At 28.1% G+C, this 12,899-nt stretch overlaps 2 protein-coding genes across 2 annotated transcripts in view; both read right to left on the bottom strand.

Moving 5' to 3' along the window:
• The window catches only part of LOC101494547 (APO protein 3, mitochondrial-like), a 14,659-nt gene extending 11,019 nt beyond the window's left edge, over positions 1-3,640 (bottom strand). The window contains exons 1-2 of the mRNA XM_027337255.2: positions 3,560-3,640; positions 3,452-3,485 (exon numbers count right to left, since the gene is read on the bottom strand). The gene's annotated coding sequence lies outside the window, so the exon portion shown is untranslated. The remainder of the gene's footprint in view (positions 1-3,451; positions 3,486-3,559) is intronic.
• A 3,046-nt stretch (positions 3,641-6,686) lies between these two features.
• LOC101495408 (BAHD acyltransferase DCR) lies at positions 6,687-11,923 on the bottom strand. The gene is made up of 2 exons (XM_004512777.4): positions 11,418-11,923; positions 6,687-7,883 (listed from the first exon to the last, which is right to left on the bottom strand). Exons 1-2 carry the CDS (start codon positions 11,865-11,867, stop codon positions 6,993-6,995), a joined length of 1,341 nt encoding a protein of 446 aa, XP_004512834.1. The 5' UTR covers positions 11,868-11,923; the 3' UTR covers positions 6,687-6,992.
• Between the last annotated feature and the right edge of the window lie 976 nt (positions 11,924-12,899).

Here is a 12,899-nt window from a genome sequence, read left to right as displayed (position 1 = left end):
TGATAATATGTTTGTTGTTGCATTATTAAGGGGGAGCATCTGATGTTGTTTGTTTTTGCTCTGATACTTAATAATGTAATGCTGATTTGATACATTTTGACACATGCTCTGATGATCTGTATTGGTACATATTTAATGCTATGAATTGGTTTCTTTGGTATGATTTTGAAATGGTTTGATATGCTCAAGTTACAATTGTATGAATTGTCAATTATGCCAAAAAGGGGGAGATTGTTGGATTTTGATCCTTTGATTCCTAATTTTGACATAATTAATAATTCAACAATGTTCATACAATGCATGATAAATCTAATATTTGAATTGAGCAAGATTTCAGGAACCATAATCAAACCCTACACACTTGGATCAAATTGCTTGGAACACAAGAAATCAACAAAAGTTGAATTCTGAATATGTAAATCGATTGGGAAATCGATTTCATAACAAGGGTGTAAGGAAATCTTAAGTGTTTGTGAATGTGCAATCGATTAGGCAATCGATTAGATCAATTAAAAATGAAAACTGCACAAGTCAGTAGCCTCTGATTTGGAGAGTAATCGATTGGTAAATCGATTGAACATTTCACAAATCAAACCTGATGGTAACACATCGATTGGTAAATCGATTGGATGAGTCACAGTGGCACTCCAGTGCTGAGGAAATCGATTGGCAAATCGATTGACAAAGTATCATTTGAAAAATAACCTCACCTGTGACAAATACAATCGATTGGACAATCTATTGTTAACACTTTAATTTTGATAAAGTTTGGTTGCAATCGATTGGCAAATCGATTGAACTAAACACCAGGTAAAAACTTTTCAGGAACATGACACCAAAGCGATTGACAAGTCGATTGATATCAAATAGCTGAGCCACTGTTTTGAAAACAATCGATTGGCAAATCGATTGATATTAAAACTGAATCACTATTTTGAATCACATCGATTGACAAATCGATTGACATCAAAAACCTGAGCCACTGTTTTGAAAACAATCGATTGGCAAATCGATTGAAATAAACTTGTTGAAAACACAGTGAACTCTGAAGTTTGGCAAATCGATTGAGTAATCGATTGAAAATAGTTTTATTAAAACAGTTTCCCAGAAATCGATTAGGCAATCGATTTCGACAGGTCTGGACATGTTCTGCTGAAAAGTGTTGTTTTAAAGAATCGATTGGTAAATCGATTAGCTTGTATAGTTTCAAGATTAAAGAAAACCAAGATCGCGATAATCGATTGGCAAATCGATTTAGCTCATTTTATAACTTTACAAAATCGATTGGGAAATCGATTTCGTAGTTGGTTTTTCAGAAACTATATAAGATGTCTTTCAATCTTTATTCTCAGAACTTGCACATAACTTCTAAGAACTTTTACATAACTTTTTCATATCTTTCATAATTTCTCTTATGCTCTCAAAAACGGTTCATGACAACAAACTAACAACTTCATAATTGTGATTACAGATCTCAATACAGTTTGTTGACAATCTAAGAGAAATGATAATGTGCTCAAGAACAATCCATGAATATCCAGATTTGTGAAGAGCAACATTTATAAAGATTGAAGACCCTTTTGTTTTACGTCTTTTATTCTTTCTGTAATAAATCTTTGAACCAAAACGAACGTTGAAAATCCAGCTAGAAACTGGTGGCTACTTTCTTGGGTGAGAGGTCTCAACAAGAAAGAGTCGTACTTTGATTTTGTGTTAGGCTGCCGATTGTCTACAAGGATCAAAGGGTTGATAGAAAGCCAGCTAGAAACTGGTGGCTACTTTCTTGGGTGAGAGTGCTCAACAAGAAAGGGTCGCACTGTGATTCTGTGATAGGCTGCTGAGTGTCTACAAGGATCAGAGGGTATTCAATAGGAAAGACATAATTAGAGATTGATAGGTTTCAGGAAGGAAACTGGAAAATCTTTGTAATTGATTCTTTCTATTGAAGGAGAAGAAAATCTGAAATCCGATTGGATTTTCAGGACTGGACGTAGGTTGTTGTGGAACAACCAAACCAGGATAAATCTATGTGTCTTCTTCTCTAACCCTCTCTCTTTAATTTTCTATATTGCTAACTTTGCATGCCCCAAAATTTAATTTCCGCTGTGCGCTTGATACTGATTAATTTGGTAACGAAAACTGATATATTTTCTGTTATTGCGAGGTCACTGATACCAACACACTATAGAAAAACAAACAAACAAAGTTGATAGTACCAAAGTAATTCACCATATAAGACCTAAAATAGTACACAAGCGAATTCACTTCACAGAAACTCAATGGAACACCGGAAAAGAAATGTCAGAATCTAAATTTTACATAAACGGACTCCTAAACTCAAAAGAAGCAAAAATAACCAAATCTGTTTCTGTACTATGAAGCATGGATATGCTCAAAACAGTGTCGTATCACAGCCGAAACAAAATAGCTCGTTTATGCTCAAACACTAAGAAATGACACAGTGACAAGAGAGAGACTTCGTAAGAGCTAACAGCTAATAGGCTAATACCATGAAGACCAAATAGCCAGTGGCGTAGCTTGACTAAATAGTTTGGGGTGGCCGACATAAAATTACAATAATGTATAAAGCAAATAATATTATATAGCAAAAAATTAAAAAAGCATAATTAACTTCAAATCATCAATAATAGACTGAGAATTGATACTTGCAGCTAAATTTAAAGAGTTGAATTCTAAAACATGCATCCATTATTTATGTTTCTTTATTCTAAATCAGCAAAATTAGCAAGTTAGAAAACAAATTTAAGAAACAAAATCAGCAAACAGGCAACCATCATTCTAAATACGTCGTATATCTTGTTCAATAAACATAGCAACAAGAATTTAAATTAACCAATTTAGCAACAACAATTTAGTCATCATTCTAAACAAGCCGCCAACAATTTAACAAATCATTCTAAAATCAACAATTTAACAATCTAGCCATCATTCTAAACAAGCAACCAACAATTTAACAAATCATTCTAAAATCAGCAACTTAGCAGTTAAACAATTTAGCCATCATTCTAAACAAGCAACCAACAATTTAACAAATCATTCTAAAATCAGCAACTTAGCAGTTAAACAATTTAGCCATCATTCTAAACAAGCAGCCAACAATTTAGCAAATCATTCTAAAATCAGCAATTTAGCCATCATTCTAATCAGGCAGCCAACAATTTAGCAAATCATTCTAAAATCAACAATTTAGCAATTTAACAATTTATCCATGGTTCTAAACAGGCAGCCGACAATTTAGCAAATCATTCTAAAGAGACAACCAACACTTTAGCAAATCAGCAAACACCTTGTATGCAACAACACTTTAGCAAAAGCACAAACACCTTGTATGCAACAAAAATCAACAAGTCAGCACAAACATTGTTCAAACACCTTTTCAAACACCTTGTTAAGCAAATCAGGAAAATCAGCAAATCAACAAATTCCAAACCTTTGGAGTTTTGACGAGGAATGGCCGAGGCGAGCTGAAGCGAGGCAAGGCATCAATAACTTCAAAGGAGAGGGGAAGGAAAATCAGGAAAAAACTCATAAAACTGACCGATGTTAATGGCGGCTGACGACCAACTTCGCCTGCATTTTCCAGCCTCAGTGGCCCAGCGGTTCAAAATTTTAATCTTTAATTAATAATTATAATCATATCTACAAAAATAACATGCTAAAAGAGGAACACAAATAGGTCTAAATTAAAGAATAACAACAAATATATAAAGAAAGAGGAATGTTTCAAATAGTTTTAAAGTATTGCCATTCATATGACTGTATCAAGCACTAAAAGTTGAAAGAAAGAGGTGTTTAACTGTTTTATTAAGGTTTATTTTGACGAATTCCAAATAAATTCATGTCTTTCGCAAACAAATTTTTTATATATCATTTAATTTTACACACTCATTTGGGAAAATGACAACAAATTAATTAATATACTTTTTTTTAGGAATTAATAAATATTATTATTTTAAAAAAATTTAAGAAATAAAGAGTATATACTATCAGGCATTTAATAAAAACTCATTATTTTGCCACATAATTTACCTTTTTATAATTATTTTAAAAATAATAAAGTGACGTGGAGATAACAAAATCCTAATTTCACTGTTATCATTGTTGTAGACTATGTTGTCAGTCACAGATAGTGGCGCGGAGCGCCCAACCCCGAAAATGGGATAGCGGGATTGCTGATAGTGGGAGCAGTATATAGACTAAATATAAAATACAAGCAGTAGGGGAAGAAGAAAAAGAAGAAAACATAAATAAAAAAAAGTGACAAAAAAAACTAGAAATAGAAGTGGAAGAAGAAGAAAAAGAAGAAAACAATGGAAAAGAAAAACAGAACCAGAAGTATATTAAAGAAGAAGAAAAAAGAAGTAATCTCCCATCACCATAAACAGTGGCAAAAAATAAAAATAAAACAAAAGTATATGAACGAAGTAGAAAACAGAAGTATATTAACGAAGAAGAAAACAGAGGAATTGTCACAACAGTTTTGTTTGGGATTTAAAATAATAATGTGAAGGAGGAGAAAGGTAAAAAAAATAATAAAATAATAGAGTTTTGAGTGCAAAAAAACTCAAATACCCTTAATGAAATTAAAAAAATTCAATAAACCTAAATAAACAGAGTAGCAGATCATGGATTCGGGTCAGGCGCAAGGCGTCGGCGCGTTTGAGTGCTATTCGTAGTTGTATTTGCCGCAACAGGTGACGGCAGTTTCACAAAGTAGGCAAAGGCAACAACAATAACAAAATAAGAAGAAACAAAAAAGAAAAGATGTTGGAACCAAAACAATAGTTACAAAGAACGGATAAAAAAAAAACAGAAGAGAGAGAGAGAGATTATGATTTGTATTGAAAGATAAGAGAAGGCTAAAGATGGCCGTGCGGTGGCCGTTTGCCTTTCCATTGTGTGTTGACAGTGGAAAAGAGTTTTTCCCTTTTTCCTGAATTTTGAGAGGAAAGTGAAACTAATGCATTGCGATTTTGATTTTTTTTTTTTTTAAATGGTGAAAATTATAAAAGATAAGATAAGATAGTAATACCATGAAGCGGAATGATACACAACAGTCAAAACAGGCTATCCGACTCATTTAGGACTCAAGTTTTTTTTTTTTTTTTAGAATCCAATTTCCATAAATTTAATGTTTCGGTGGAGACATAAATTAAGTATCCAAGAGAAACAATGCAGGAAGGTTTGTTCTATCTGTTTCACTTGCAAAATTGAGTAACTCACATGGGGATGTTAGAAAGGGGCAGGACTGCAAGAACAGTGTGACATAAGTTATAGAAACTAGTATGTATAGGTTTCTACATGTTCTGTTAAGTCTCATAACCAATGGGGATGTTAAATTTAATTTCAGCCCATAAAAATTGTTATAAAATGTACTATACTAATTATAAGTATTTATGTAATAGGGGATGGATGGAAGAGCTATAAAACTCACTAGGATAGGGGTTGCAGTGAAATTTATTGGGGTATGGTATGGTATATGAGTTCCACAGTTCCATAACATTTTAATAATTATTAGGTAGATAGCATAGTGTCTGTGTATTGCACCAAAACTATGTGACATACTCCGGGTACTAATTGCCTTTATGCACCACTAGTGGAACCCACACGTTTCTTTTTTACGTCTCACGTGAATGATTTAATTGACTATTTTATATCAATTAAAAAAATATGTATAAATAAAATAAATAATAATAATTTTATTAAAATGTCTTTATTAAAATATTTATGTTAGAAAATTTGGGGTTTTTGAATTAAAAGTGATGTATGCAATATTAATTAGAGGGTATAATTAGAAGGAAAAATAATAATTAATATTGTAATGTAATTTGAAAATAATTATTTATTTTGAGACAACTTTCTTACAAATGAATCATTTATTTTTCGATGAGAGAGCATTGTTTATTGTTGTTGCATATATATTTTAGCTTAAATATAATTATGATCATTTATCGTTTACCTAATATTTGTTTTAGTCATTTATCTTTATTTTGATTTATTTTGCTCTTTTATCTTATATAAGTGATGTATTTTAGTTTTTGTTACAATCACAAAAAAATTATAACAATATCTGTTCATTGGAATCCCTTCTAACAATCGTCAATATGTATCAAATATAATATTATTTCAAAAAAAAAACATTTATTTAACACAATAATAAGTTTCTACTTGAAAAAATTGTGATAGAAAGGAGTAAAATACACCACTTGTAAAAGATAAATGATCAAAATAAATTAGAAAAGATAAATGACCAAAATGAATATTAGGTAAAAGATAAAATACCAAAATTATATATAAAACTATATTTTATTATATTTTTAAAAGAAAATTAGAAAAAAATTATTAATCAAAATGACATTAATGATTAATTTGCAGTTGTCTCCAAAATAATTTGAACTCGGTACGTATCTTAAAGTTATAAGACTAAACTCTTACCGTTAAATTAGTACTTCAAATTTAGTTATATAATATTTGTTTTATTTTAATTCCTTTGTTCCGGTTGTATAATATTTGTAAATTTTACTATCAATATCATTTAAATGTGTTTTAAAAATGAATGTTGAAAAATTGGGTTGTTAAGGAGATTCCTATACCCTTCTACAATAATATTGATAACATAATTGTTTTCTTATTTTAGAAAGAAAAAAAAATCAGAAGAATGATAATAATACGTAAGAGAATCAAATATATTCTTAACATGAACCACTCTGTTTTTAAGAGCAACTATGAAATTGTGGATCACATACACTTTCCAAACAACATTTACTAAGTTCAAACAAACTCAATCATAGCATAAAACCACCAAATGCAATATACTATATATAAAGCAACACACACATTAGATTAAATATACCTAAACAACAACATAAAATTTTTATTGAAGAATAATGAAGCTAAAAGGATAAATCCCTTCAACCATATTCTTCCAAATTCCTTGTTCTTTATTCCACAAACTCTAATAAAGTTTGAAACTATATCTCCATAAGAAACTCCTTATCTTGCTCCAACCTTCCCATAGCCTCAGGGTTCAATGTTAGTTCCACATCAATGCTCCTTCCTCCACTTTTTCCTGGATACAAATAAATCATCCCATCAAATTTATTATTAGTCCCACTCCTCACAATTTCTGGCTTTCCCCATCCAAAATCAATGTCATAAACTTTAAACCTAGGTGAACTTCCCACTGCCACACAATTCATCCCTGCATCTTTGAATTGAAAAATCTTTGGTGCATTCTCCCACTCTTTGTTTCTTTCATCAATAGCTTTAGCATCATGGGCTAAAATTGCGTTTTGGATTAAAGAAGCGCTGAATTCTGGTGGGTGGGCCGACAAAAGCCCAACAGCTGTGACAGTGAATATAGCGTGAATTAGGTTTCCAAAGTAGGCCTCTGGCATTGGTGGGTCCACTCGTTTTCTACAATCTATGAATACAGTGAACACTGTGTAGTCATCGGGCTTTAGGTCACGTGCAAGGCTCACGTGACGCCAAATATGAGCGGATAGAGATTGAAATGTTGAGAATGGTTTTGAATCGTTTGATGGAGGGGTTTTGTTGGTTGTTGACTTGATCTTGTCGATTGCTGATTCAGAAAATTTGAAGATTTTTTCCCTTAATTTTGGTTCGGACTTTGCCCCACCGTTGGCTGATGGTGGTGGGCCTTCGGGCTCAGGAACAGAGAGGTCGAGCTTCACACGTGTGTTTCGGGCTTTTGTCCGTTCTAAGAATGGTTGGGCTGTTGTGGTGGGTGCACCGCTGCAAATCTCGGCCCATGTAGTCATGAAGTGCCATGTGGAAGTTCCATCTAAGACAGCATGGTTAAAAGCCAAGCCCATTGCAAGCCCATCTTTGAGCTTTGTTAACTGTGACAATTCATTATTGCAATTAAAGAAGGCATAAATCATGAAAAAATGAAAAAGAAGAAATCATATAAATATAGAAAGAAAAGAAACTGAATATGACATGTGAAAGTGGAAACTTGGAGAATGTGGAGACTCTCCCAACAACATTGGTTAAAAATTTCATTAACATACTTAATTTTTGGTTGAATTTTTTTTATATCATATTTTTATTTAATTTTTTTTTATATTTTATATTAAAATTTATATATTAAAATATCAATTTTTTTTTATCTTCGTAGACTGTAAGACGATAATACAACCATCATATAGTTTTTTCTTCAATAAGATGTCACATTGTACAGATTCGATCATATATTGCCTTTTATTAATTAATTTATTTATTTAATTTTTAATGATAAATAATTAATTATTAACTTAATAAATAAAAATAATTAAAAAATCAAATTATATTAATAAAATTAAGCAAAATACATTTAATAAATAAAAAAAATATATCAAAGTTAATGTGGTTGAATAGATATAACAAAATAAATAACGTACTATATTATTTTAATAACTCTATTTTATTTTGCAACTTATTGTAGATAAATTAACAACTTAATTCTATTTTATTAACAACATCTTACAAAATACGTTGTTAAAATTATATAATATGTTATTTTTGCACATCTATTTAATCATATTAAATTTGATGTATTTTTTTTATTAAATGTATTTTATCTGATTTTATTAATATAATTTAATTTTTTTAATTATTATTTATTAAGTTAATAATTAATAATTTTTTATAAAAAATAAAATAAAAAGCAATGAATAATCATATGCGCTTTGAGATCTCAACTTCTTGACGATAAAAAAATAAAATATTTTAATATATAAATTTTAATATAAAATATAATAAAGAATTTTGAATATAAAGATAATATAAAAATAAAATATCTAATAGTTGTCAGATAAATTGACAAACCTAGTACACTTGTGTTCCTATGATCAAATCTAACGTTAGCTACAAAATATATATTAAAATTTTAGTTTTTTTTTTTTTTTAGGAAAAAAATATTAGTTTCTTAAACTATTAAATTAATTTTACATCATGCACTACTATTCTATTTAGCAAAATATATTATTTATATGAATTTCAAGAAATTAAAGACACTGACTCTAATATAAAAAATTAAAGTTACGAATATTTTTATTAGTTACATATCTTTTATTTAAATCATCTAAAATTTTGTCAGTATTGTGCACAAAAATCAAACTAGATACTAGAACGAACATAAAGAGTAATTTTGTTTTGTTACGTAACAATTAACATAATTGTAATACTAGAATGAACATAAATTGAAAGTATCATCTAATCTTGCTTTGATCTAGTACTAAGAGTGTTTAATTTTTCAATTAATTATCGTCATAATTTACCTAATTTAATAATATATAAATCAAATGACATTATTTACCCTTACGAAAAAAATGTTCGCCATAAAAATAAAGTAAAAATGACATAGCTTTATTATTTATAGTTGAAAAGAAATAAATAAAATCTTCTACCGGCAGATAAGCATTTATCAACAACAACAAAAAACAGCTGTGCATTCTTGGATTTAATGATATTTTGTTTATCTTATCTTTTCTCTCTTGGCTCACATTTATGACTCATTTATGATTTCACCTTATGTACAATGAAATATAAATAAAATGAATATAAAAAATTAAATATTTAATTTGAATCTAACATTTTTTCAACTTTTTATATATTATTTATGTTTATATTTTATTTGAGACTAAACTTTTTTCAATCTCTTCAATCATATTTATTTCTTTTAATTTTATTTTTTATTTAAAAAATTTATTAAACTTAAAGTTTATATTATATAAATCATATATATAAAGTTTTGTACAAATTTAAAATTATATGACATGTTGTTGAGATATATTAAATTTATCGTCTTATGTTCTTTTTATTGAACACAATTAATTTTTATAAATTTTAATAATATATCAAATAATTTTAAATTTATTTAAATTTTACTTGTATACCATATAAACTATTGATACAATGAAAACATTAAAAAATAAATAAAATTAAAAAAAATAGAGATAATCAATTATATTTAAATTGATATGATTCAAACTAATATGTTGATTCTAATAAAGTATTAAACATTTATTTTGAGATATTTAATGTATAGTTGGTCTAAGATACCATGATCTTATATTGCCTTAAATAAGTTCTTAGTTGGTGTTTCTCAACTTAAGTAAATCTAGATGCTTTAATCTAAATATAAAAAACAACTTTTTGTGTGCTTTAGATGTATTGAAATTGCAAATAAATTTCAGATATATCTTTTGTTAGTAATTTAACATATTAAAGTGGTTTATTAGAAACACATTTGATGATTTAAGTGGTCAACTAAAATCATATTTAAAGACTAAAATGACTAACAAAATACCTATATTTATAATTTGAATACATTTAAATATTATTATGCAGCACCGTAATCATTCAAATACTAAAATAACTTTTTATCCAAACAAAAATAACTGTTTCAAGAAGAAGAAAAAACTTTTAGGCTTTTCACATCTCATTTGTCATATTTAATGATATTCTTTTATTGGCAAATAGGACAAAAATCACAAAAACAGAACAATGAAAACAGAGCAAATCTCTAGATTTGGCTAAGTTATTATGGGATGTTGACTGTAGTATGAGGCCATCCAAAAACCTCATTTTAATTAGATCCCATACAAATTAGATAAAAAAAATATTTATTTTCGGTTTTTTTCTAATATTCCTATTATAATTTTTTTTTAAAGTTGAACATGTCGTTTTAGAAAATTATAAATAAGCTACTCATAATCGTTAAAATCAGTTATATATATTTTATTAATTATGTTAAATCAAAAATTCAAAAACAAAATTTAGTGAAGTAAACATGACTAATTTTAATATATTATACTTAACTTATCTAAAAAAATTCAGAGGGAAAACCTACTATTTATTTTTCAAAAATCACCGAAATGGGAGTATTTATCTTTTTCTTAAGACATTTTTATAATTTTAAACTTTTTAATTTCTCTAATATTTTTCTTATTCTTTATAGGAATCAAAATTTGGTCTCTCTACGACTCTACCCACATAATCACTTTAAATTGTTAACTGACGAACACCAATTGAATCTATCTCTTCCATTATTTACAATTAGTTAGTAGTTATATTTACACACTTTCATAAAAAATTGAAATGTTGACCCTGTAGGCTATAATTTCCAACATTTAAAAGAGTGATAATTATTTAGTATAAGAGACAAACTTTAAAAATGAAATATGAGAAAAAAAAATGCAAACTGAAAAAAAAATAAGTGAAAAAAAAAAACAAAAGAAAAATATTAAACCAAATTAAACCTTCTTGAAAAAATCACCAACTATTATTTTCCTATTTTAAAACACTAAAAAACAATTAAATCAACTTTTTTAATTTAATTTAAACAATTAAAATTAACAATTAACTACTAACATTAATTAAAAAAAAAATACCTGAATTGCCAACAAGGGTCTATGCATGCCTTCCAAATTCAAGATGCCACTATAAGGAATCAATTCCTTCAAAATGGAACTACTTTCATCAATAGTGAGATCTTCAACACCAATTTTATCAGCAACACTTTCAATAACCTCAACACCAAGCATTTCATCATTATATTCAACAATAAAAACACCCTCTTCATCTTTTCCTAATTTACCAGCTAGTTGATGAAACTCTTTCAAAACTACACTAAGCCCATCTTTGAGTTTTTTAACCATTCCTTCAAAGTCATCACCTTTGTAAAAAAGTAATTTTTGGTTATAGTAAAAAGCTAAGTAAGGTAGGTCAAATGTGACCAATTGACACTTTTTTCCCCCAATATTTTCCTCAGGTTTCACATAGCTTTTGCTAGTGATTTTGAGATTAAGTGATTCTTGTTTCTTGACAATTTCACTTGCCATTTTTTTTTTGAAAAATAATATTAATTTTTGAATGTGGTTGATTTTTGTGTGAGATGAGATTTGAGAATTCTTATAGACAAGTGTTGTTGGAATGCATTTATGGAATTCATGGGAGCGGTTGTGACCAATTAATGGTCCTTACTTTGTTAGTTTGGTTGGAGGTAATTATAGATGTAGCAATTGTTTGGTCAAAATGAAGATAGAGGTTCATTGGGTTAGATATAGTATATTAAGTTTCATGCCTAAGGAGTATTTGTACAAAAATATGTATATTTTTAGTATGAGGTTTCGTAATGAATTTAAGATTCTATATGATGTTGAGATTTACTAATTTCAGAAAATTATCTTCGAAATATCACCATTTACATTCTTTTCTTTACTACCTTTTTTAGGGCCCGTTTATTACTAAAAATAAGAAAAAAAATATACTTTGATTTTTTAAGAAAAGGAATTTAGTGTTTATATTTGTATTGTATAACTATATATAGTTTTAAAAAACCATCTATCAAATAAATTTTTAAGAGAAACAATTTTGAAACAATTTTTTATTTAAATTTTTAAATTTTTTTTATCTTCATATTTCATTATCTAAAATTCTATAATAAACCGATGAATATTCATGAATTAATTTTTTAAATAAAATATTTCATTTATTTTACGATAAGTGACTCATTTATAAAGAAAATTGTCCCACAATGAATTATCTTTTTTAATTTACAATGTACTATTAATGATTTTTTATTTTCTAATTATAGACTCTAATTAATACTTCATGCACTACTTTCAATTCCATATTTTACATTATCTGTAAAGAAAATAGTCAATTGAGTCACTAGGATAGAGGAAATACATTTTTATCCTTTCTAAAAGAGCATTAAGAGACATGCATTTTTTAAGTTGTGGAGTTAACCATTAAATTAGTCATTAACTTTGTATAATGCTCTTAAATTATGAATATTTCAAATACTTCTCGACTTTGCCAAGAGTTACTGACATCTACCTTTCTATCAAAATCCATTGGTTAACATGTTT

This window comes from Cicer arietinum, chromosome 8 (assembly GCF_000331145.2).
Source record: "Cicer arietinum cultivar CDC Frontier isolate Library 1 chromosome 8, Cicar.CDCFrontier_v2.0, whole genome shotgun sequence".
NCBI classification, from domain to species: domain Eukaryota; kingdom Viridiplantae; phylum Streptophyta; class Magnoliopsida; order Fabales; family Fabaceae; genus Cicer; species Cicer arietinum.
The sequence above is the reverse complement of the archived record's forward strand: the minus strand, read 5'-3'. Positions and strand labels throughout refer to the sequence as shown.